Source organism: Sinohyriopsis cumingii, chromosome 8 (assembly GCF_028554795.1).
Source record: "Sinohyriopsis cumingii isolate HCF-2022 chromosome 8, ASM2855479v2, whole genome shotgun sequence".
NCBI lineage: Eukaryota > Metazoa > Mollusca > Bivalvia > Unionida > Unionidae > Sinohyriopsis > Sinohyriopsis cumingii.
This window is the reverse complement of record NC_142968.1, coordinates 102517630-102544584: the sequence shown is the minus strand read 5'-3', so window position 1 is coordinate 102544584 and position 26955 is coordinate 102517630. Positions and strand designations below refer to the sequence as shown.

Sequence of the window (26955 nt, the reverse complement as noted above, 5' to 3'; positions counted from 1 at the left end):
CATAAGATTTTCACTAAATGACTTCTTGTGATGTCTGGTTGGTGTTGAATGAATTGTAGTACCAACATAAGATTTTCACTAAATGACTTCTTGTGATGTCTGGTTGGTGTAAAATGAATTGTAGTACCAACATAAGATTTTCACTAAATGACTTCTTGTGATGTCTGGTTGGTGTTAAATGAATTGTAGTACCAACATAAGATTTTCACTAAATGACTTCTTGTGATGTCTGGTTGGTGTTGAATGAATTGTAGTACCAACATAAGATTTTCACTAAATGACTTCTTGTGATGTCTGGTTGGTGTAAAATGAATTGTAGTACCAACATAAGATTTTCACTAAATGACTTCTTGTGATGTCTGGTTGGTGTTAAATGAATTGTAGTACGAACATAAGATTTTCACTGAATGACTTCTTGTGATGTCTGGTTGGTGTTGAATGAATTGTAGTACCAACATAAGATTTTCACTAAATGACTTCTTGTGATGTCTGGTTGGTGTTGAATGAATTGTAGTACCAACATAAGATTTTCACTAAATGACTTCTTGTGATGTCTGGTTGGTGTTGAATGAATTGTAGTACCAACATAAGATTTTCACTAAATGACTTCTTGTGATGTCTGGTTGGTGTTAAATGAATTGTAGTACCAACATAAGATTTTGTCTAAATGACTTCTTGTGATGTCTGGTTGGTGTTGAATGAATTGTAGTACCAACATAAGATTTTGTCTAAATGACTTCTTGTGATGTCTGGTTGGTGTAAAATGAATTGTAGTACCAACATAAGATTTTGTCTAAATGACTTCTTGTGATGTCTGGTTGGTGTTAAATGAATTGTAGTACCAACATAAGATTTTGTCTAAATGACTTCTTGTGATGTCTGGTTGGTGTTGAATGAATTGTAGTACCAACATAAGATTTTCACTAAATGACTTCTTGTGATGTCTGGTTGGTGTTAAATGAATTGTAGTACCAACATAAGATTTTCACTAAATGACTTCTTGTGATGTCTGGTTGGTGTAAAATGAATTGTAGTACCAACATAAGATTTTCTCTAAATGACATCTTGTGATGTCTGGTTGGTGTTGAATGAAGACATTGCTCCACTGATATCAGAAGTATATCTTATAGTGTCTAACTGGTCAGAACTGAAAAGGCTAAATCATCTCCATTTTAATGATCATTGTGGCTGTCTTGAAAATCTTTTTATTGTTATTTGTCCAGAATTGATAGATGCAGTGACATGGGTTTTTCACACTCATGATATTTAGTTGGTCTTAAATAAAAATGGTGTCTTGAATAAAAATGGTGCCTCTCAGATTTACCTTATGCTCACCTTTGTAGCCATCTTGAAAATATTATGATGTCTACTTCTCCTGGAAGGATGATCTCTTAGACATGGACTTTTCACACAAAGACTTCTTATGATGTCTAGTTAGTTCTAAATAAAAATGGTGATTATTGGTGGAGGCCATTTTCAAAACCTTTTTTTCCCTACTGCTTTAGAAGGGTTGGGCATAGCATGAAGTTTACACTAAAACATTATATTTATAGTCTGATAATACAAACCCGTTTGTTTGTACCACCCTACTGATTTAAATAATGGAAACCTTTAATGTGATAAAAAGTGCAAGGAACTTAGTCAATTAAATTATTGATTTATAGTTTCTAACCTGACCTTGAGTAGAGTGGCCCTAACACCGACATCTTATGCGCGTTTCATGCTTAACGGAAGTTTTCGGTGTAATAGACGGACATGCTCAGATCCATTTCCAGTTTCTGGACAAGTCCATTTTCAGCAAAGGGGTGTATCACGACTACAGATGTACATAACATAAGTCATCTGCTTCCGATATTTACAATGTCGAATCAAGCAAAGGAAAATAATGACAACTACAAATTTGCTTTGCATGTGGATTTAACAAGCGGTTTAATTTCTACATCCATGTATGCAGAAGGATATCATTCCAAACTCTCAACATTATGTAATTTATGCAATTATTCAGCAGTTACCGAACAGGATGAACTACGTCATTATGATGTCTGATGGAAATAAACTAGCCTATAGTGTACACAAAATGGCACCGTGTTAGTATGGAAAGTCCGTTAAGCATGAAATGGTGCAGGGGATGCCAGAATTAGTGCCATTCTGGTCACAGTCAGGTTAGAAATCATAAATCAATGATTTAATTGACTTAGTTCTATGCACTTTTTGTCACATTAAACGTTCTCGTTTTTGAAATCGTTAGGGGGGTACAAACGGGGATGTGGAGTCAGACTATAGTTGGTCTAAAATGAAAATGATGCCAGGGTGACTTACCAAAATTTGTAAAATATATTGACAATTATTTGGCCTAAATGGATGACTATGCCAACCTTAAAGAAAAATAGCCACCTTTTTCTTGAAGTGTAACCATTCCTGTACTAAAATGATACTGATCAATAAACTCCAAAATGGCCACCTTGATGACCGTTCTAAAATCTTTGTATGGCTCCGTTCTGAATGGGTGGTCTTTTTTTAAACTGTCACTCCGTTTCCATGAATGATGACATTGTCATATGGGTTTTCGCTAAAACAATTCTTCCGATGATTGACTCGCTCTAATTGAAAATTGAGTAGATCTGACCACCAACATATCCACACTTATGGAGTTTAAAAAAAATAAAGCCATTAACCTTGGGGTCTTGCCAAAGGTCATTGCTTACATTTTTGTACTTAACGTAAGTTATGAACTTACTGACTTGTACTGCTGCATACACAAGTTAATTTGTAACTTTGTATTTAGGTGTGATAAAAGGACAATATAAATGGATTTGAGGATATTCTTTTTGGCCAGTAGTGTCAGTCTTTTCAAGGGACTCCTTGTTCAGAAAGTAGAAGGTAAAAATTGTCTATGTGTGAAATCAGTCAAATGACTGTTTTATAGAGGGGAAACATCTGGACTATTTGGCTACATTGTCACATGTTAAAAATTTGGTACTTCATATGGCTCCAGATTCTTTATATGCTGACATGCATTTTGTACTGTATAGAATTCATAGATACTTGAAAACTTAGTGATGCTCATTTTAATGATATACATCAAAGGGACTCAGATTTGGTTCTTTGCACATCCTCTGTTAGTAATAAGTAACTTTAATAGAGAAGAAACGATCTATGTACTGAAATGGTGATCATTTATATTTACATTACTTCAGTAATGCATACAATTTTGGTTTGGGAAGGTCTGTTAGTTTGTGTGTCAGTCTATTAAACTGATGTATTATGAAATGAACTCTTGAGTTGAACTTATAAACTGTTGTTAGCATACTTCATGTCTGTTATCAAAGTGGGGCAGGAAGCATATGTTGATTGAACGATAAAAATGTCTGTTGTGATGGTCATTGGGACATGTAAATGATAATGACCATATTACTGTTTACCAATTTGTGTGGGCCTATTGACATTGCAATAAAGCATGAATAACGAGACCAAGTAAACCATGATCTTTTCGTGAAAACAAATGGGCTATATCCCAGATCTATTAGTTATGTTCAGATAATCTCATTTTTCACAAAACCACAAAAATTGTTACCCAGAACAATGAGTTCACAGTGCATGTATATGATGCAATTCATTATCAGAATTTCTAGATTTCTTATCTAAACCTAGAATTACCCCATGCTATATTGTAGATCAATCGATGAGTGTGTGTGTGATTTGGATTTTTAATGTAGCTTTAACAATTTATTAGTCATATCACTATGATCTCTGCGGTGTGGCAGTTTTATAGTGATATCTAGCACTGGTGCATCATGCCACAGACATGTAGCATCATGTCCCACCCAGCCACATTATCCTGATACCAGGCCGACCAGTCCTAGCACTGACCTCTTAATGCTGAGCGCCAAGCGAGGCAGCTGCTCATACCATTTTAATAAGTCTTTGGTAGGACTCAGCTGGGGTTCAAACCCACAACCTCCCTCATCCAAGATGGATTCTCAAACCATTAAACTACCAGAGCAGTCAACAGTCGATGACAAAGGTATAGTCATTTCTCCCATTATAACACTATTCCTCATATAACAAGGTATAGGCCTTGATCCCATCATAACACTATCCCTGATATAACACAGGCATAGTCATTGATACCATTATAACACTATCCCTGATATAACATATAAATTGTCATTGATCCCATTATAATAATAACCCTGATATAACACGTCTCATAATTGATCACATCATAACACTATCCCTGATATAACACTAGTGTAGTCGTTGATCCCATTATAACAATATCCCTGATATAACACAGGTATAGTCATTGATCCCATTACATTTGTTCAGTTATATTTTTCCATGTGATGCACCCCAGTATATAGTGATCTCACCCATAGTGCACTCCAGTACATAGTGATCTCACCTATACCATTATCTTTTATGTGCACCTGGAACAGTGTTATTATAAGGGAACACTAGCATGCACTACTAGATGCTTAATAATTTTTTTTCTATATTTTGATTTTCTCTTTACTTTTAACTTGATATGCATTTTTATTGCTAATATATTAACTATTTTTGTTAATGTATAACAGTATGCCCTATCATTTCTTAACTCCACAATTAGGGTGACCATTCTAAAACATTCTAATCTGTTCTTTTTTGCTTAACAAATGCCATAAAGTGCTTTCTTGTGCAGAATATTTTATAAACAATGTTTAACAGGAAATACTAATTTAAGTCTTGGCTGATTTTTTTAATTTCCCTTTGTGTATACTTTAATCAATTGCCAGCATAGTTGGAATTGATACTTTAAAGTTTCATTGCAAAGAATAGTTGAAAATTCAACTGCCCAGATTAGTTTTAACTCTCCTAGTCATGGACCAGAAGAATTTATGTGATGGTCTGTTTTCTGTTGTCCACTGTCCATTAACCATTTGTCCCAAGAGAAAATGGTGCAGATCTGACCACTAATGTATCTGCACCTTTGTGAAATACTTATGAAGACCAGATTTAATTGACCGCACGGACAAGTTAAAGGTCGCAGCTTACATTGTTCAGTCTTGTACTTCACCCAGTTTATGAACACAGTGATTTATACACATAAAAATGAATTGTAACCAGACTTTTTGTTTGGTTCCATTACAATAAACAAGTTGATAGTCAGCACTTCGACGTTGATTTTGGCCTGGGTTTTTAGCTGTATGGGCCTTGTAATTCCCAGTAGTATGAATGGATTTGTATCAAAACCAGTTACATCCAAGTGCAAACTAGGTAGAGTCAGATCTGCTGTCGCAGTGTGCTGACAGATCAGGGCTTACTTTGCTTCAGTCCATTAGAACAACTGACATTTTAGACCATCATCTGCCATTGCATAGTGTGCCAACAGATCAGGGTCTACATTCAGTGATTTTTGCATAAAATGTTGGTGAAAAAAAATGAAAGTTAACAGTTATTCTGCCTGAATGCTTACAAATTTGATATGCTGCCAGTAGCTATTGTTATGATATTTTCTGTGTATCTCTCTGGCATGTTATCAGTTTTGTTTCAGCACAGTAATTCACTTGTTTATCACTTACAGTTACCAAACTGATTTTGGTGTTAGAGGTCAAGGTCCCTATGACTGAAAGAAGAAAACTGGGTTTTTTTTGCATACCATCTTAAGTCTAGGCCACATACCATGACAAAATTTTGTGAAGGGCTTGCACTTCAGGGTCATAGGTTCAAAGGTCATGGTCATTTTAGCTCAAACAAAAATGGGTTTTGCAGAAAAGCTTTTGGTCTAGAATAAGTTTTTTTTACCCAACTTTGTGGATGGCTTGCACTTTGGGTAATACAGAAACCTATAAATTCTGGATTTGTAATTCAGAGATCATAGTCATGATAAGTCTAGTAAAAAAATACTCATAAAGGATTTACATATAAGTTTGGCTCAAGACTGCATACCATGACAGAATTTGACACCCATTGGTCAGTAATCTCCAGAGCCAATTATACCCAACTACTGTCTGCATAGAGGATTATTAAATATGGGGCAGGTATATAGTGTGTCATTTCAGAATACTCATTTTTTTCAAATCCCATGAAAAACAATTAAACCTCTTTCATCTAAATTTCCTCCATTGCAGTTATTGATTCACTGTATCACTGGTTATTTTTGTGGTACATAAATCTGGTCCCTCCAATCTTACAACATTTATGCCATTTTAATTTAGCACAACCCTTTGTGTGGTTCATGAAATTTCATGATTTTTGTATTTTTTGTGTGGTTCCCATTTTTATGGGTTTTGTGATTGCTATTAACCACAAATTTAAATACCCAATGAAAAATGAGCCAGTGTGAGGTAGAATCTCCCCTCACCCATTTTTTGTCCTTTCTGATACTTTCCTTGTGATCAACAATGCTCAGATATTCCATATTCAAATTCAGTACCATACTATAATAAAATACTAATATCTTGTACAAGTGTTTGTTTTGTTTTAACCTGTTGTTTTGAGAAGAAATACAATTTTTTTTATAAAGCATATTATTTGATGCATATGTTTGTACACAGTATTGGGTTGCTGTCATTTCAGTCACTTCCTTTACTTGATACAGTGTATGTATACAAGTAAAGATAGAGAGCATTTTGCAAGTAATGGTATTACACAAAAATATAAAAAGAATAATGCAATGATGTTTGAAAATCAAATTTAATACTTATTTATATTGATTCTTGATTGAGGTAAAACTGGTATCGAAAATACATGTGTGACAGGACTACACTTACTTTATACTTGGCAATTTTAGATTTAATGACAGGTGTGATACTTCTGAATGAGTAATCTGCATAAAGCATAGATAAATGCAACATTTATACTCCTAAATACCGGTAGCAGACTTTCTTGTTAAATTTTAAACCTAAAATCACATCCTTTTTTATCCACAAATTTTTAATCTAAAAGAAGAACAAGACTGTATCTAAAATTATTCGTTGAAATACAAGTGCTTATTTAACACTGTGTATGTACAATAATCATCATATAGCATTCTACTAAGGCACACACTTTTTTATTACTTGGACTAAACCACTAAATGAACATTGTGTCACTCAAGTTTCCTAGTACACACAATTGTTTTTCATGTAAATAATTATAAAATTACAAACTTGCGCAAGTCTAGCTTTCTCATACACCATGGATAATTATGACTCATCTGTCAGACATATCTTCAGTAACTGTGTTTCATTACTACAAATTGTCCTTTATTTTTATTTATTTTTTATTTTTTTACAAAATCATGAAAATTAATACATACTAAAATAAATAAAACTACAGTAAATAAGTAATTTATGCAATCACAGATGTATTTTTTTATTTTTGTGTAATACTACTGATTTGTAAGGATTAAAGTGAAAAAGAAACCTCTTGCAAAAATAGCACATGATATCCAGACCACATGTACATGTATTTTCTCTCAACAAGCATATGTACTATAAACTAAACTCATTCATTTGAACTCCTGTTACATTTGAACTCCTGTTACATTTGAACTCCTGTTACATTTGAACCCCTGTTACATTTGAACTCCTGTTACATTTGAACCCCTGTTACATTTGAACTCCTGTTACATTTGAACTCCTGTTACATTTGAACCCCTGTTACATCCAAAAACAGCTTTAAGGATGGCTTATTTTGTGAAATCATAATATACTGCTCATGGCTTTAATTTCACTGACGAGACTCCAGATTTTGCAAAATGCTTGTCTTTGTGGATGGAATTTTTAGTAGTTGAAAGATTTTAGTGCTTTATTGATCTAATTAAAAGAATTTACCACCTTAAATATTATAATCTCTCTTTTTCTGCAGTACTAAAATATAACTGGCCAAAGTTGGAATCCTCTATATTTGAACACAGTCACCATATTTTATGTCCGTGAAATAGCTTCAATGCAATATTACAAACATAGACGATTTCTCTTTCCAGCTGGGCGTAGTGTGAAATTCAGAAGTGTGACCCGTCTCCTGTACCGCACTAACTTAGCACAGGTGTCAAATATCCAGGACTGCATCAATCAGTATCGACAATATCTTGTGTCAAGGTTGTCAACATTGACTAGTCAGTTGACAACTCTTTGTCAACTGGATACTTCTACCAGTGTCACCACTCCAAGTGACCCTAATGTACAAGTGATCCAAATGTCCAATAACCTGGTAAGAAGGGGAATCAGTATCATCAATATACAAATGAACCTTAGAATTGTTAATTTGGGGTGTAATGATAATAAAAAGTGATAATAATAAACAACATAATAATAAACAAAGACGTTATTTAAAGAGGGCGACACAGTTGTGTGAAACTAATCCTCTTAGTGACCCTATATTATTTGCATGCATATTTTCATAGTTGCACACACAAAAAGAGAAAACCACATATTACTTTTAAATCTTTCTACTGAAAGAAAAAAATAAAAAATACAAAAGTTCATGTCAAACCCGGAACAAGAGGTAAGTCATAATAAGCTAAATATAGATATGAATTTTTAATAAACAGAAAATGTTATAATAACCTTTTACAACTAGATACAAACAGTATAAAAATAGTGAGGTAGCAAATTGGAAGGTTTTAGAATTGATAATTTGAAGTTGTAATGAATTTTCAAATCAGGTTTCTGTTTCATCCATTGAATTGAATTGTATGGTATTTATGTTTGTGCTTTCATTAATTTATTTTGGGATTCTGTTTTAGATTAGTGACCTCTTATACTGAAACTTGTCTTACAGAGTCTTTATTTGGATTTTGAATGGAAAGTGATTATTGTAATTGATCATTAATTGGAAATGTTGCCTTTTTATAGCATGAAATAATTCCTTGAGATATAATAGGACCATACTGTTTGCAACTTGTGCATAAGGGTAGACTTGTGCATAAGGGTAGACTTGGTAGACTTGTGCATAAGGGTAGACTTGTGCATAAGGGTAGACTTGTGCATAAGGGTAGACTTGTTGAAAATATTTATTCACTTTTAGATTTTAATGTCATTCATTGCCTTTGGAAGTTTCAACATTTTCTTGGTTGAGTCTACAAACTTTCTTTTGCAAGTAGAAAAACTTCAAATATTCTTGTCCCCAAATAGCATTACATTACTTAAAGTATGGTTGTATATAAGCTGTTTTGATATATTAACCTATGTTTGGTTGTTGATAGATATGGTCACATCATACCTATGTTTGGTTGTTGATAGATATGGTCACATCATACCTATGTTTGGTTGTTGATAGATATGGTCACATCATACCTATGTTTGGTTGTTGATAGATATGGTCACATCATACTTAATAACCTCCAGATGTGAATTGACTTTGTAAGAGACTACTTGAACATGTTGATTCCACAGCAAATTGCAAATTGTTGTCAACCATCCCCACGATTTTGGCATGAGTTTTGTGTGATTCAGATACGTATTGTCTGATTTAGCTGTCTTTTGTTTTGTAGTCATCAGTAATACTGGAAAATTCTGTAAAAATGAAAAAAGGAGAAGAACTTACGGTTTCAAGAATCAAATCCAAAAATAATCTAAGAATAATCCATGAATTAAATTGCAAAAGTCCTAGTAATAAATGTTCTAATAATTTCAATTTTGAATCCTGATGGAAAATCCAAGATGGATGACGACGTATACTGTAGTCAGTACTGTGCTTATCTACAGTTCCTTGTAGAAATACAAATAATGGCAATCCGGTGTTGGAAATCCAAATTAAATTTGTAAGCAATGTCTTTCCAAAATTTCTGTGTGAGCTGTCCTCAAAATATTTCCAGAGAATAAAGAATGAATCCTTTTGAAATCCAGCTGATCTGAAGAATTATTATAGCTCAAATCTGGCTACAGCAATTTAACTTGACATCATTATGAAAAGCCCCAAAACTGACAAATCTCTCTCAAAACAAAGGTTATATTGTATCATAAGACACTGTTTCGAAATTCCCCCAAGTTGTGAAATCAGAAGGGGGGGGTCACATGATCATGTTTATATCACATACACAGAAATATGGCCTTGATTAGACCAATGATTTGATTCCCAGAATAAAAGTTTTAAAAAGTGGTTACTTCTTAACCCACATAGTCCCTTCATGACCTTGACAATAACCAATCATTTTAAAATAAAATAGAACTTTGTTTACTAATTCTGAACCCAGGTCAGAATTGAGATCAACACCTATTGTTCATAAACTAGCAGTCAAGGTCAAACAATGTTCTGAAAAAGTATAATCTCTAGTGAATAAATTTACATTACAATAGCATGTAAGAAAAGTAAAAATGTAAAACTGATAAACAAACAATTAAATTAAAAAAAAAAAAAAAAATATATATATATATATATATATATATATATATATATATATATATATATATATATATATATATATATATATATATATATATTAAATCAGATATACGTAACATTTGTTTTGTAGTCATCAGTAATGCTTTAGTCTTGTCAGTCTTGACCTTCATGCCATTTTCCTGACATCACAAATGAATCTATAATAGACTATTCGAAGGGACACCTCTAATTCTGATTGTAATTGTTTGGAATCTGATAGATGGTGTCATCTGCATGTAGGTCAGTATATCAAATATGATAATGAGGTGCTATTTGCATGTAGGTCAGTATATGAAATCTGATAATGAGGTGCTGTTTGCATGTAGGTCAGTATATGAAATCTGATAATGAGGTGCTGTTTGCATGTAGGTCAGTATATGAAATTGGATAATTTGGTTTCATCTGCATATAGTTCAATAGATGAAATCTGTTAATGTGGTGTCATCTGCATGTAGGTTAGTAGATGAAATTGGATAATGTGGCATCTACATGTAGGTTGGTAGATGAAATTGGATAATGTGTAATCTGCATGTAGGTCAGTAGATGAAATTGGATAATGTGTAATCTGCATGTAGGTCAGTAGATGAAATTGAATATTGTGGTATCATCTGCATGTAGGTCAGAAGATGAAATGTGATAATGTGTCATCTGTATGTAGATCAGTAGATGAAATTGGATAATGTGTCATCTGCATGTAGGTCAGTAGATGAAATTGGATAATGTGGTATCATCTGCATGTAGGTCAGTAGTTCAAATTTGATAATGTGGTGTCGCCAGCATGTATGGCAGAAGATGAACTCTGATGACATCTGCATGTAGGTCAGTAGATGAAATCAGATAATGTGTCATCTGCATGTAGGTCAGTAGATGAAATTGGATAATGTTGTATCATCTGCATGTAGGTCAGAAGATGAAATGTGATAATGTGTCATCTGTATGTAGATCAGTAGATGAAATTGGATAATGAGTCATCTGCATGTAGGTCAGTAGTTGAAATTGGATAATGTATCATCTGCATGTAGGTCATTAGTTCAAATTTGATAATGTGGTGTCATCAGCATGTATGGCAGAAGATGAACTCTGATAATGTGTCATCTGCATGTAGGTTAGAAGATGAAATGTGATAATGCAGTGTTGTTTGCATGTAGGTCAGTAGATGAAATCTGATAATGTGTCATATGTATGTAGATCAGTAGATGAAATCTGATAATGTGGCGTCATTTACATGTAGATCAGTAGATCAAATCTGATCATTATGGTGTCATCTGCAAGTAGGTCAGTAGATGAAATCTGAAAATGTGTCATATGTATGTAGATCAGTAGATGAAATCTGATAATGTGGCGTCATTTGCATGTAGATCAGTAGATTAAATCTGATCATTATGGTGTCATTTGCATGTAGGTCAGTAGATCATTTATAAATTAACCCTGTGGTAATTTCCAGACATGATCTTGATTGGTTTCGGTGGAAAAAGTTCAAGGTTGATAAGTAAATCATAAGATTTGTATGAATATGTTTTTCAAGAAGTTTGGTGATATAGTTATTTAAATCTTCTTTCCTTAGATATATAAACTGCTATCAGATGTTATATCTGCTTCAGCCCTGAGTAATATCCTGGCGTTTCACTCTTTCTGTACTTTGCAAGAATATTTATAGGTTACTGCATTTGTATGGGAAAATATGAACGAGTTTTAAAGGGTGTAATACTGCACGACCTTGGGAGTGCAGTATATCCATCTGACAAAACAATGTTCATATTTTCCCATAGAAATGCAGTAACCTTTTTATTATATGCTCATTTTCTTATTCTACCTAAGGCTTAATTATATTAAGAAAATACACTACAAGAAACAAAGTAAATGAATGTATGCCATATTTCAACTAAATACACAAGTTCAGATTTATCATTACACAACAACAACATTATTAATGCACACATAACTCCACCCAGATGAATTTGAACATGGTCACGCATTCGAGATAAGTTTAGAAAGAAAATGCATTTTTGTCTACTTGAAATTTGGGGCCATATTTTGAAGGAATGCACATTGCAACAAGTTTTCAATTTGATCTGGAATGAATAGATTTTGGTATTTTTGTTGATTCTGTGAAATTTCATGATTATGGACTGGATTTATATGTGACAGTTAAATATGAAATACATCAAATTGAAGAAGTGAGGGAGAAGTGTGTTGACATCTGCAATGTGTTTCTGTTTCTGTCATTGAATGTTTGAAATCATAATGTGGGAAAAATATGAAGTCTTTCAATTGCAATTATCAAAAAGACTGTGGAATTTAATGCTTATTTCATTTTTGAGTGCAGTAAGGAGGATGTAATTGCTCTTATATTCAAAATTACAGTACAATTTAGAAATGTGTAATTAAGATTGAGAACCTATGACATGGCTCGTGTAATTCGGATTTGCAGAATTAAGAAAATACATTTTGAGGAAATTCAGGATGTAAAGCTGTAAGTATATTTTATTTTGCCATTCTTATTACCAGAAAAAGAAGACAGTTTATGCCTTGTCACTTGTATGTTATAGGTAAGGACCCTTTCTGGTGTCTACTGTATAGCTAGCCTAAATCCAAAACATTGTATCAAAAAAGTTAATGCTCAATGTGCCTAAGCAGCTCATGAAACATTTGCTTTACTTCATTTGAGAAACAAATTTCATCAACCAAAATGTAAAGTGCCAGCTACGCGAGTGTACATGTTTACAAATCAAAAGTGCTGGTGTCTGCATCCATTGTTTGTTTACAACAGAATGTAGTTTCTTTATGTGTGTGAATGCAATATGAAGGTGTGCAATATCATAAAATATTGAACGATTCTGACAATGTAAAGTTAGCAGAGAAGAAAATGAGCATATTATAACTTTTAACATTTCATATTGCTGAGATTGAAAAAACATATATTTTTCTTAGTTTGTCATGATTGGAGTCTATAATAGTTCCATAAGTCCGGAAAATATACTGAGATATATTAAATGCGCTTGCTATTTAATCCTGCTTCTCAATAATGTATTTTCCATGGCTATGTTATTGGGTTTCGGATGACATTGTGTGACTTTCCTTGTTAAATTATTGGTTTTTGGATTACCTTGTGTGACTTTCCTTGTTAAGTTATTGGGTTTTGGATGACCTTGCGAGACTTCCTTGTTAAGTTATTGGTTTTTGGATGACCTTTTGTGACTTTCCTTGTTAAGTTATTGGTTTTTGGATTACCTTGTGTGACTTCCCTTGTTATTGGTTTTTGGATTAGCTTGTATGACTTCCTTGTTAAGTTATTGGTTTTTGGATGACCTTTTGTGACTTTCCTTGTTAAGTTATTGGTTTTCGGATGAACTTATATGACTTTCCTTGTTAAGTTATTGGGTTTTGGATGACCTTGTGTGACTTCCTTGTTAAGTTATTGGTTTTTGGATGACATTTTGTGACTTTCCTTGTTAAGTTATTGGTTTTTGGATGACCTTGTGTGACTTTTCTTGTTAAGTTATTGGTTTTGGGATGACCTTGTGTGACTTTCCTTGTTAAGTTACTGGTTTTTGGATGACCTTGTGTGACTTTCCTTGTTAAGTTATTGGATTTTAGCTGACCTTGTGTGACTTCCTTTGTTAAGTTATTGGTTTTTGGATGACCTTTTGTGACTTTCCTTGTTAAGTTATTGGTTTTTGGATGACCTTGTGTGACTTTCCTTGTTAAGTTATTGGTTTTTGGATTACCTTGTGTGATTTTCCTTGTTAAGTTATTGGTTTCTGGATGACATGTGTGACTTCCTTTGTTAAGTTATTGGTTTTTGGATGACCTTTTGTGACTTTCCTTGTTAAGTTATTGGTTTTCGGATGACCTTGTGCAACTTTCCTTGTTAAGTTATTGGTTTTTGGATGACCTTTTGTGACTTTCCTTGTTAAGTTTTTGGTTTTTGGATGACCTTGTGTGACTTTTCTTGTTAAGTTATTGGTTTTGGGATGACCTTGTGTGACTTTCCTTGTTAAGTTACTGGTTTTTGGATGACCTTGTGTGACTTTCCTTGTTAAGTTATTGGATTTTAGCTGACCTTGTGTGACTTCCTTTGTTAAGTTATTGGTTTTTGGATGACCTTTTGTGACTTTCCTTGTTAAGTTATTGGTTTTTGGATGACCTTGTGTGACTTTCCTTGTTAAGTTATTGGTTTTTGGATTACCTTGTGTGACTTTCCTTGTTAAGTTATTGGTTTCTGGATGACATGTGTGACTTCCTTTGTTAAGTTATTGGTTTTTGGATGACCTTTTGTGACTTTCCTTGTTAAGTTATTGGTTTTTGGATGACCTTGTGCAACTTTCCTTGTTAAGTTATTGGTTTTTGGATGACCTTTTGTGACTTTCCTTGTTAAGTTATTGGTTTTCGGATGACCTTGTGCCACTTTCCTTGTTCAGTTACTGGTTTTTGGATGATCTTGTGTGACTTTCCTTGTTAAGTTATTGGTTTTTGGATGACCTTGTGTGACTTTCCTGGTTAAGTGCAAGTGGCTCAGATAATGATTACCCATTACATAAACTACCTTGTCATATTGAAGTTTGTACTAAAATATAAATTGGGGCGAGGGCAGTAGGTACTTACTTCATAATTAAATATTGGTGATGGGGGAAATTCATACTCTTATTATTGGATCAGTCCTATTAGAATTCAGAGGGTAATGAAGTCTTTGAATAAAGTGCCTCCTGACCCCTTACCCCTCCCCAGCTCTCACCCCTTGTAATCCTGGAATAGCACTGAACACAATAGTTTTCAAGTAATGCAAGTTAGCTATGTCAAAAAAGAGAGAAAGTTGTAGGGAGTAAAATTTTAAATGTTGAGTTGTGACAAATTTTAACAGAAAGCTTAAGACATGCCACTATTCACACAGATCTTTGATATCAGTAGGAAAGCATGTTGTTCAGAAAGTAATGCACAGGTAAATACAGCAGTAGAATTGATGACATGGAAAATACAGAAATCAAGATAGTTTCTGATTTTGCAGACCCATACATATGCCACAGTTACTCTCGAGGTTGGCCCCGATGGTTCCATCAACAGTGTGTTTACAAACTGTGCCAACAGGATCTATGGAGCCTTCAATCAGAATACTTCATATGTCTCATCAATCAGCTCGATCCCTGTGTCTGGAGGCTGTCCAAGTGGCACACTAGAGAGTGCTGCCCAATTACCAGGGACAACCTACTACTGTTCAGACTTTGCCCAGCCATTTAATCTGACATCGCAAAATAGACATATGTGTGGTAAGTACAGCCATTTGATCTGACATCGCAAAATAGACATATGTGTAGTAAGTACAGCCATTTGATCTGACATCGCAAAATAGACATATGTGTGGTAAGTACAGCCATTTGATCTGACATCCCAAAATAGACATATGTGTGGTAAGTACAAAAGTTCATTCATTGTCTAGTAAGGCTATTTAGAAATTTGCACTGAACACAATTTACACTTTTTAATTCAGACTTAACATAATAAGTTCTTTAATCAGGGGAAAATGTGCGGATTCTGTAAACATGTTTTAATCTTCCATACCTGAAAACCGCATACATGTTGCTATTACATCTCTCCATCGATAACTCGCACACAACAGGGTCTACAAACATAGACCACACTATAAATGAGATGCGAGTTACAGAGGGACCTCCAAAAATTGAAAAAAATCACTTTGACACCACGAAAACTGTAGGGGGGGCGGTGTTAGGTGACTGGGCTGTTTATTGACTGAATCCTCATTTTACAATCACGTCGATAATAACTTTTAATAATACACTTTTTCTAATGAAGTTGTTTGTTATTCTGTTTAAATAACATTTTTTTTCTTCTCAAAATATCCAAGATATGAAAGATCATTCCAACTGGTTTGAACAACCATCACGTGTACACGAAAAATCTGTGTATTACATCACTGCTTTTTGTTTTCTTGATGAGTCTGGTTCCCATAGTGGTATTTAATAGTATCTTGCCAAATCGGTAGTCCACAATTTGGGAACTAGACTAACTGTTGATACACCACCAAACAAGATTCATTTTTTTTCAAAAACATGTGACATTTATTTTGTGACATATCTGCGTCGAAACTCAATTTTTTTACTGTTCAGTTAGTACAAGCTCTTTATTTTACAAAGTATTCTTTTTGCTTTGCTGCCTTGTTATCTTTGATCACAGTTATGAACGAGTCAGTTAATCCACACTCTTTATTGCCTAATGATGCTTTTTGATGCTACCCCCTTTATTGCCCAAAGATGCCTTTTGATGTCACCCCTGTTTATTGTACAATGATGCCTTTTGATGCCACCTGCCTTTATTGCCCAATGATGCCTTGTGATGCCACCCCCTTTATTGCACAATGATGCTTTTTGATGCCATCTTCCCTTTATTGCACAATGATGCCTTTCGATACCACCTCCCTTTATTGCACATTGATGTCTTTTGATTAAACCCCCTTTATTTCATCATGATGCCATTTTGATGCCACCACTCCTTTTTTGCAAAATGATGCCATTTGATATGCCTACTTTATTGCACAAAGAAGCATGTTGATGTCAACCCCTTTATTGCCCAATGATGCCTTGTTGATGCCATTAAATCCAAGATACTCATTGAAGGTTTTGAATCCATAAATGTCACTTGAATTGCTGACAAAATTATTATAATTGCAGGATTAAAGCTGCTTTGCAGTTCAGTCTACACTTGTTTGTTGTATGTAACAACTTGTCCATCATTTGCAAAAGTGCTCAGCATCATGTGGTTGCGATGTGGACTCATTTCAAAGTTAATGTTACTGTTGAAAATATTTGCTTAAATATAATTGACAATATGTCATTCTCTGAAACAGATTAGTTGATTATTATCAAGGTTTTACCAAATAAGAAGAAGCTTAGAGCAAGCTTCAAACTTTTTTTTAAAGGAGGCTAAATCTACTTTATTGATACACGATCTCTACTTATGCTTATATCTGCCATTTCAACAAGAATATAAAAACAAGAATCCCCACTTATTGTTTTCTCATATATTGATTTCAGATGTTTTGCAGGCATTTAGTTTATAATTCTAATACTAAGCAGTACAAAAATCATACAAATAAAGTCCTTGAATATTCATCATGGTGCAGCCAGTTCTGGTCAATATCCATGAATTGGTAGTGTCGGTCATACAATTGTCTTAAAAGAGAGAATTTGTCTTTGGAGAAGGTATTTCCAGACTTTTAAATCTTTATTTATTAGCAGTAATAAAATACTGTCACCATTGCCTTGGTTACCTTCTTATTATTCCAACCTCCTGTGACATGGAAGGATTTAGGAATCTAGAACATAGACAGCCCAGTCATTCAGACGATCATGTCATTGTTTGATGCAGGATACTCATCCTTTATGACTTAAATGCATGTAATACTAAGTCATGCTCAGTTAGCTCTCTGAAAATTGCTGTCATTTACATGTTTAAATATGTTTGTTAGCAAGTTTTAATTTGCCATGGTAATTGAGTTATTATCCCTCAGTCCATTGCAAGTTTGTTTGCGATATTACCCTTCTTTTTATTTAGGGGACTGTCTTGCAGCATGCTGTATTAGCAGTGATTTTCTCTATTCTTCCCTTCCCTTGCCTGGTGTAAGGGTTAATATCTCCTGCTGTGTTTTAGTTCCAGAATTTTATCTTAGTACTTGTTTCTGCAGTCCTCCATTATAATGTTTGCCTTGGGTAAGTATCACTACCCTATTGTGGGTCCCCAATCTTAATTCCTTTTGTTTATCAGTTCTGGAATAGCATATGGAGTACATTTAATTGTTGCTTTGAAATAATTTTATGGCACTGTTTCAAATAAGTCCTAGCTTAGACAAGACAAATGTAATTGTTGCAGTACATAACTTTATTGCACCAATTCAGCAGTATATGTTTTGCATAATGTTTTTAGAAAATACTAACTTCCTTGTGCTGCATAGTAAGTAGGATGAGTACCCTTCTGAGATGTGGCACATTGCAGACCTGCATCTTCTGCATGTGTGGCACCAAGCAACAAGGAATGGCACTAGTCCTCTCTGCCCAGATGGTCTAGGAGGGACAAACTTTCCCACCCCCTAAAAATGTCAGCAGATAAGGTCAGTCCCTCACTCCCTGTGAGCATTTGAGGGATGAGGATGCCCCTATAGTAGGGATAGGAAGCATTTTGCATCCTCCTAAAATGCAGTCTAGTTGGGACAGTTCAACCACTGCCAATGTGGAGTTGCAGGAAGAAGATATCCCAATTTCCAAGTTTTCCCCTCTCTGGAGGGACACTGGGTCAGGAAGTTCTGTCTGCCCCCAGGAGTGATATCTTTTCATTTTTGTGGACTTGATCAAGTTCAAGGATCATGCTAAGAAAGTTCCTCCTGCTCCATTCTTGGAGCATAGGAGGAAGAGATATGGTCTTTTGAAACTATATTTCCTTCTCCCAGTGGATTTGTGTCCCAAGTCTTTGGGCATGGAAGGCAAGAAAATTCCCTCCAGTTTGGAGAAACTCTCAGGGGCTGTATCACATACATGCCAACCATTTGGTATAATTATTATGCTTTTTTTCATCAGATTACATCTTATACTTGCCTAAATGTGGATTATGCTTTTTTGGTACATTACAAAATAAACTTAAATAAAAAGTTGTTCTGTCATGTTTATTATCATCTCTTTAATTCCTGTCATATAAATTTGAAAATATTCTTAAAAAGATGATTGCTGCATAAGAATAGCATAAGAGTATTTTCCTTATTTGCTATTTATAGCAACTGTATATGACCCATTTCCAAGAAAATGGATGGGTTTCTTCAATTATGAACTTTGTCTCACAGGTTCATTAATATTGATAAGCTAGTTAGTCAGCAGACCAGTCTATACTATTAAAGAAAATGATGTGTTGTGAAATGCTGTATGGTGTGATCTGTGGATGTTATATGATAGAAAATATTGGAGCAGATGGTTCTTTTCAAACTAAAATAAAAAGTCAGATAAAACAATGGACTAATCAACACTGTTGTACAAACTTTAGAAGAAGAATTTGATAGTAATATAATGCTTCACTCTGAGCACATAATTATGCTCATTTCAGAATTCCAGTTCACAATCATTCAGTGAAAATTGCTTATTTTGACTATTTTTCAGCATATTTTGTGCTTGCATTCTGGTTTGAATTGATACAGATTTTGCCTGTTGTGACAAGAACTTGACCAGCCGCAGAACCAGTTTAGTAGCCAAAATAAATGTATCTTTTTTATACCTGCTGTAATTCTGGCATGTAATATAGCAATTTGACTTTTTATGCCCAAGTTACACTAATTGGCAATATTTTTGCTTATACTTCTCATGTGGGGTGGGGGTGGGGGTAGGGGCATTATGGTATCACCACCAAATCTCATTTTGCTCCTGCATTTGACTATGCTTTCCCAAAGGCTTTTGAAGCCAACTTAAGTTAGTTTTTTTTACTGTTCCCCTGTTGTTGCAATGGCTAGTTCCAGTGACCAGCAAAAGGGTTCACTTGCCTGCTTGACCTCTTAAGCCTAGTTCTCCCTGGTCTTCACAAGTGGGGATTTCGATGGGGTTTTCCTTCCAGTCAAGGCCCTGGAGTTTATGGTTTGTATGTTTATATCTACGGAATTTTATGCCATTGTTTTTTTTGTAGCCTCTTTGACTCCAGCTGCACTGCAGCTCTTGCTGGAGGCAGTTACTAAAACGTTGAGGCATGCCTTGTCAATGACAAGGTGCTGTTGATGGATCTTACATTGTTCTGTATGAGTTAAAGGTCTTACTGTATGACAGTAAGAACCTTCTTAGGACTGTTCCCTCACAGGCAGAGATGCTAATTGGAGGTTACATTCCTCTGTGGCATCTCAGGACCTGTGGAACCAACAAAACTGGTGTCTGACAGCTATTCCAGGCTTATTGATACCAGCCAGGAAGCATGCTCATCAAGATCACCCCCAGGACCTTCCTTAGAGTTCTTTAAAGGAATGCAGCCCCAAAAGTCTAAGAAGCAGCACCAATTCAAGACTCCATTCATCCATCTTGAGTTAGTCAAAGCACCCAGAAATGTCAAGGGAGGAAACTGGTGGGCTTATCCCCCTTTCCTAGGTGAAATGCCATTTCACACGATAATTCAGGATCCAGTTCTTTTATACTGATAATTTTTCATCATGAGACAAACATAAAACAGCAACCAGTGGTTTGATAAATTCACAAATAGTGGTTGTGTCTATGCATCTTTATTTGAACGAAGTAAAATAACAAATCAAAATTGCTAACAAATATTCTACAAGATTCTTACACTTATTGCATTTGTGTTGATATTTTAATTTATTTTAATACAGTCTTTTGCATTTTATGCACATGCTATTTCATTGAAGCACACTTTTAATAACAGAACATACGAATCCTAAAGTTCTCTCCCTTTTACTTTAAACAGAAAACCTATCTTAAGTAAAGATTCAGTATATTTCACTATTTTTGATCTTTTTAATTCATTAACCATGCTTCTTAGAAGACATGTCCATTCCCAAGACTCACAAAATTTAGGCCAACTCTTCTCTAAGAAAACAAGAAAACTTTGTCCAATGATAAGCTCTCCTCATTGTTTTCACCACATTTACAAAGCATGCCCCAACCACCCCCATCATTCTCCCCCTTCACCCAGCTAATCATGGGAAATATAATATAATGTAAATTCAAGAGTGTCACTTACACTTAGTGATGGTACTTTTTGCCATTTTCAGTTTTATGTCCAAGTGGTTATATCCAAGTGGATGGCAGGACATGTCAAGCATGTCCAGCTGGAACCTACCGAGAGCTGACGTCGTCCAATGAGTGCCTTGCATGTCCATCGGGTACAAATAGTGAGATGGTTGGTGCCAAGAGTACTTATGACTGCTACTGTAAGTCTGATTGATTTGAGATTATGAGAAGAATTTTGTTTTCAGAATAAATGAATTATTCCTAAATCATTCACTTGTATGGCAGTTGTGTATGAGAGCTTTTTTCTCCACAGAGCTTTGTCATAGTAACAAATGTTTGATGTATATAGTACTCCCCTCTTGAATGGACCCCCTGACTAGAGGCCACCTGCTTTATATAGCCAGAATCCCATGGCACCCATGAGTTTATGTAATTTATCAGAAGTACCCTTCAGAAACAGTTTGTGTCTTGTAGGCATATTAGTACAAAAATTAGCAAATTTACTATACATTAGTTACATTTTTTATTAAAATTGTTCACCTCAAGTCAGCATCACATCCAGTTGCCATAAGGGACATACCATTGAATTTTCCAGTGGTGGCCTTTAATTTTTCAAAAAAAAAATTTCTGGCCCACAAATAGCTTCCCAAAACCTCTTTTCTGACTTACCATAATATTAGCTGAGAAACAACTTATCTTAAGGTAGGAGGGAAATTTTTTTTATCCATCCTTGAAAGAAAATCTCACCATGTATAATATGCAGAATCATTTATGAATTGCATTAATTGCAGACAAATCTGTCTATATTGTTACATGATACATAATATCATTTATGAATTACATTGATTGCAGACAAATATGTGTATAATTGTTACATGATACATGTTGTTGATGTAGGGTCTAACGCCATTTTTCAGCACAAGATAGGCTATACATAGCAGCCAGTATAAATGGTGGAGGAAGAACCTGGGAAAACCCCAGGGATGAACCACTGACCCATGAAAAGCTACTGGCAAGCTTTCTCACGTACCCACATTGGCCAAGCCTGGGACTCAAACCCACGCAGACAGAGGTGAGATGGCAGTGATCTGTAACAGTGAGCGCTTTAGACCACTCACTTATGAATTGCATTGATTGCAGACAAAACTGTCTATAATAATTGTTACAGTATACATGTTACATGATATCATTTTTTTTATTGCATTGATTGCAGTGGCTGATGAAATATATTTCATTTCAGTGACCTGTCCCTTTGGAATGTATTCAGCCTCAGGACAAGCACCATGCTCTGACTGTAATCACAATACTTACAGGTTTGACAGAATATTTATTTCTATGACCAAACATGAATGTGGTCGGAGGTTGTATTGTTACACACATATGTCCCTCTGTTTGTTTATCTGGTTAGGTTTTGTATTTAGGTCAGTTTTCAGGCACTTTGATTGGGTGTTGATGTTCCATATCTGTTAGTCCATCTGTTCATATGTTGTTTTGTATCTAGGTCAGTTTTCAGACATTGTGATGGGGTATTGATGTTCTGTTTCTGTCAGTCCATCTAGTTGAGTTTCCCATTTAAGTAAGTTTTCAGACATTGTAATGGGGTATTCATGTTTCATGAACACATTTCTAATCAAACTTTATAATTTCAGTTTTCACAAGGTGCTGAATTATAATCTTTTGTAAAAATGCCCTTAAGGCAAGTACACTAAAGCAGTAACCTTCAGGGAATTTTGATACTGTTTTGAAAGTGTGTCTGTCCAACCAAATTTCCTACTGCTACCAGTTTGGTTTCCATGCAATAATTCGAGTTCTCCACCATCTTCAGTTACTTAACTAAGTGGAAGACATGGATGATATAATGAAAGCCACCTCCTTGTTCCTCTTTCTTGTCATTTTACTTTCGATCAGTGGAATACTAGAGCGTGAGTGTTGATGCTTTGGGAACAGTTGTATCAGCTCAACAAATTCAGACCATCCTCCATTTGGCTGCAGAATATTCTGCTGACAAAAATGGCAAGTTAATTAACAGCTTATCTCAGGCTATCAGCTTTCCACTGGGCTGTCCAATTCAGTAATGCAATAATAACAGCTATTGTATTAATGCTATGAAAATGCATTTTTGGGGGGGTGGGAGTGGGTAGTTTAAACTAATTTTAATTACGTAAGTGCACAATTACCTACACATTCTGATATCCTTCAGTCTTGGTCCGAGTCAATGAATGATATTTCTGATTGTTAAAAGTTAAGACATCGGACTGAGAATATGTGTGTTTTTAATTCTAGACCTCCAATTATTAATTGGAGGAGGCAATAAAGTTCATGGTCTGGGGACTATTGCCAGGAAAAGATATAGCAATGAAATAATAGCAGGTAAGTATTATAACATATTTTTAGGTGCAAAAAGTCAAAGGTCAAGGTCAATCTGATTTAAAGAAGAAAAGAATTTTCTGCACAATACCTTGAGTTCTCCATCACCTGTGGTTACCAGACTTGGTGAATGGCTTGCACTAATGAGGTGGGAAGAACACAATTAAGTTGACGTGAAGATGTCAGAGGTCAAGGTTTCTGACTGAGAAAAAAAATAGTTTCCACAGAATAAAATAGCACTACATCACATACCTGAATGATACTTTTTGGTGTCATCACAGTAACATCACAGACCTGGTCAACTTTGTGGAATGCTTGCACTTAGGGTAAGAAAGAAGATTATTGATTTTGCAATCAAAGGGTGAAAGGTAATGGTGAATATGATGGAAAGAAGAAATTTAAGTTACCACAGAGATGACTATTAAATAGGGCACACACACACATATATATATATATATATATATATATATATATATATATATATATATATATATATATATATATATATATATATATATATATATATATATATATATATATATATATATATATATATAATATACTATTGATGGTATTCTTGTTGATTCATATTGTTGCACAACTGTAGGTAGTACATTTGATTGTATGGGTCACATGTGAGATGTCAGATTCAGCAGAACATTTACTTAAGCTGGACTTGTTATCCACAAAATTAAGGGTCCTGATTGTGCATTTTTTGTTTGTTTATTTGTTTTTTTCTATGTTTGTTTATATCGTTGTTTATATGTTTGTTTATATTTTTGTTTATATGTTTGTTTATTAGTTTGTTTCTATTGTTGTTTAATTGTTTGTTTCTATTGTTGTTTATATGTTTGTTTGTTTGTTTATTTGTTTGTTTATGTTTGTTTCTATTGTTGTTTATATGTTTGTTTATATGTTTGTTATATGTTTGTTTATATATTTGTTTATATGTTTGTTTATATGTTTGTTTCTGTTGTTATTTCTTCTGTTGTTTATGTTTGTTTATATGTTTCTGATATGTTTGTTTATATATTTGTTTATATGTTTGTTTATGTTTGTTTACATGTTTGTTTATGTTTGTTTATATGTTTGTTTCTGTTGTTATTTCTTTTGTTGTTTATGTTTGTTTATATGTTTCTTATATGTTTGTTTATATATTTGTTTATATGTTTGTTTATGTTTGTTTACATGTTTGTTTATGTTTGTTTATATGTTTGTTTATATTTTTGTTTATATGTTTGTTTATATGTTTGTTTATATGTTTGTTTATTTGTTTGTTTATATGTTTGTTTTATTCTTGACCTTAAGTAATTTACTTACTGCAGGATATCCAGTACCAGATGTGAGCCATGTCCTTCAGGAAAAGGCACTCGGGGACAGGGGAAGACGGCTGCCTCTGATTGTATAGGTAGTATACTAGATTACAATTATATCTTGGGGATGCTTATTATGATCATTGATATTTATGATCATTTTCTTTATGTACCTGAAAGTCTAGTGTATTATGTCATCAAATTGTCTGTCCATCTGTTGTCCTATCTATTTCATTTTCACATAAAAGTGAATTCTGCATCATCTAACATTATTGATGGGTTGCGCTTAGAGTACGGTAGAAGCCTACTGAATTTAAAGTAAAAACCCAAAGGTTATAATTCAGATTGAAAGACGAAAAATGGTTTCTGCACAATAACATTAGTTCTACATCACAGGCATGGACTAAACTTTGTGGATGGCTTGCATTTTGTTGAAGGTAGAAGCTCTCATATTTTTTTCTTCAAAAGTTCAAAGGTCAAGTTAATTCTGGGTGGAAAGTATTTTTAAACAAATGGTTTCTGCACAAAAATTAAGTTGTTCACTTTATAACTTCATCAAAGTTTGTGGATGACTTGTGTAAGAACGAAACTTATTGTAGTCATTTATTTTTGTTGTTTTGTATAAAAAAGAGGGGGGACATTTTTGTCAGGCTCTTAAATTTGTGAATTAGCTTCTGTTAAAGTTTGCATCTGCATAGTTATTTGATTTGATGGATTAACTAGCCAATACAAAAATCAAAAATGCATCAGCAAGAAATGGTGGTTGCTTGTACGCAATACTACTGCCATTATGAGTCCAAATCAAACACCTGTTGAGATCAATTCCTTACAGTGGTGTTTTTATCTAAGTGTTCAACATTAGACAAAACTGATGCAGCCAAAAACACCAAGCCAAACAGGTACTGAGGCATATTTATGTGACCTTGCTTATTATTCAGTGGTTTTCTTTGATAGTCAGTGAAATATTTGTTCTAATACTGTGATGCAATTAGTGTATATATGTTTATTTTAATTAACAATTGATTTTTAAGTAATGGTTTTAGTATCTTTGTCTAGTTTTTCTTTGGATTAAAAAATCACCTTTCAGGATGATTTAAATTTTAACAGGAAAGTATGTTACCTATAAATAAAAGTAAACATTTTACCTATGCCTTATATAAATTATTTATTCACATGGATCAAGAACGTGGCTTAATCTGAAAATATATCACAGAATAATGCAGAGAATAAAGTAATTGCAGTGTAGTTGTACATGTCTTTTTGAAATGTTTTACACCATTCATGGATCAATGTCAATAAGTATTAAATCTAATTTACATACATTACTGAGTAAAAGTAACCAACCTCAAACAATTTTAAAATGCCATGTTGCAGCTCCCAGTAGAAAAATAAAACTAGACTTGTTAAAACAGGTGTTTATCGTTTGAGAGACCATTGGGATGGCCAAACCCCAATGCCAGCCTGGGTCAAAATAAATTCAGAGAAATGGGATAATTGGTAATTTTGTTTGGAGACTGAGGTATAATCACAGTTTCCCTGGGAAACACAAGCGTGGTTGGCTTAAAATAGGGGGGCACAGAATTTGGTGGGAAAAGTTGTCTGTTTAGTGGCTGTATGAAGTTGGAATAACAGTCAGTGACTCACATTTCCATGCAAATCAGCTCATTCATGTCTCCACATGACAGTCATTGACTCACATTTCCATGCAAATCAGTTCATTCATGTATCCACATAACAGTTAGTGACTCACATTTCCATGCAAATCAGCTCATTCATGTCTTCACATAACAGTCAGTGACTTACATTTCCATGCAAAACAGCTCATTCATGTATCCACATAACAGTCAGTGACTCACATTTCCATGCAAAACAGCTATTTCACGTATTCACGTAACAGTCAGTGACTCACATGTCCATGCAAAACAGCTCATTCATGTATTCACATAACAGTTAGTGACTCACATTTCCATGTAAATCAGCTCATTCATGTCTCCTTATTTTTTATGCTGATCTCAGATGGGGCAATATTGTTTTATATATAAAAAAAGTTTTGACACTATAAGAGGCCTGGTTCAAGGGGTGGAGGTGGGGGAAGCCCTTGTTTCTTCAAAGATGAGCACTTTTTTAACATGTCTGGTTTTCATTTTCCCAATGGGAGATCCAGTGGGACATTTAAAAAAAATACAAGTTGGCAGTTTTGGGTTGTTTTTGGG

At 34.3% G+C, this 26955-nt stretch overlaps 1 protein-coding gene across 2 annotated transcripts in view; it reads left to right on the top strand.

Annotated features, from left to right (window-relative positions):
- LOC149794261 (uncharacterized) overlaps positions 1 to 26955 on the top strand; it is a 290094-nt gene that overhangs the window by 130190 nt on the left and 132949 nt on the right. For both annotated transcript variants that reach the window (XM_089968394.1, XM_089968393.1), the window contains exons 27-31: positions 7949 to 8175; positions 15353 to 15611; positions 21104 to 21262; positions 22303 to 22375; positions 24755 to 24837. In XM_089968394.1, the coding sequence (XP_089824520.1) occupies positions 7949 to 8175; positions 15353 to 15611; positions 21104 to 21262; positions 22303 to 22375; positions 24755 to 24837 (801 nt within the window). The remainder of the gene's footprint in view (positions 1 to 7948; positions 8176 to 15352; positions 15612 to 21103; positions 21263 to 22302; positions 22376 to 24754; positions 24838 to 26955) is intronic.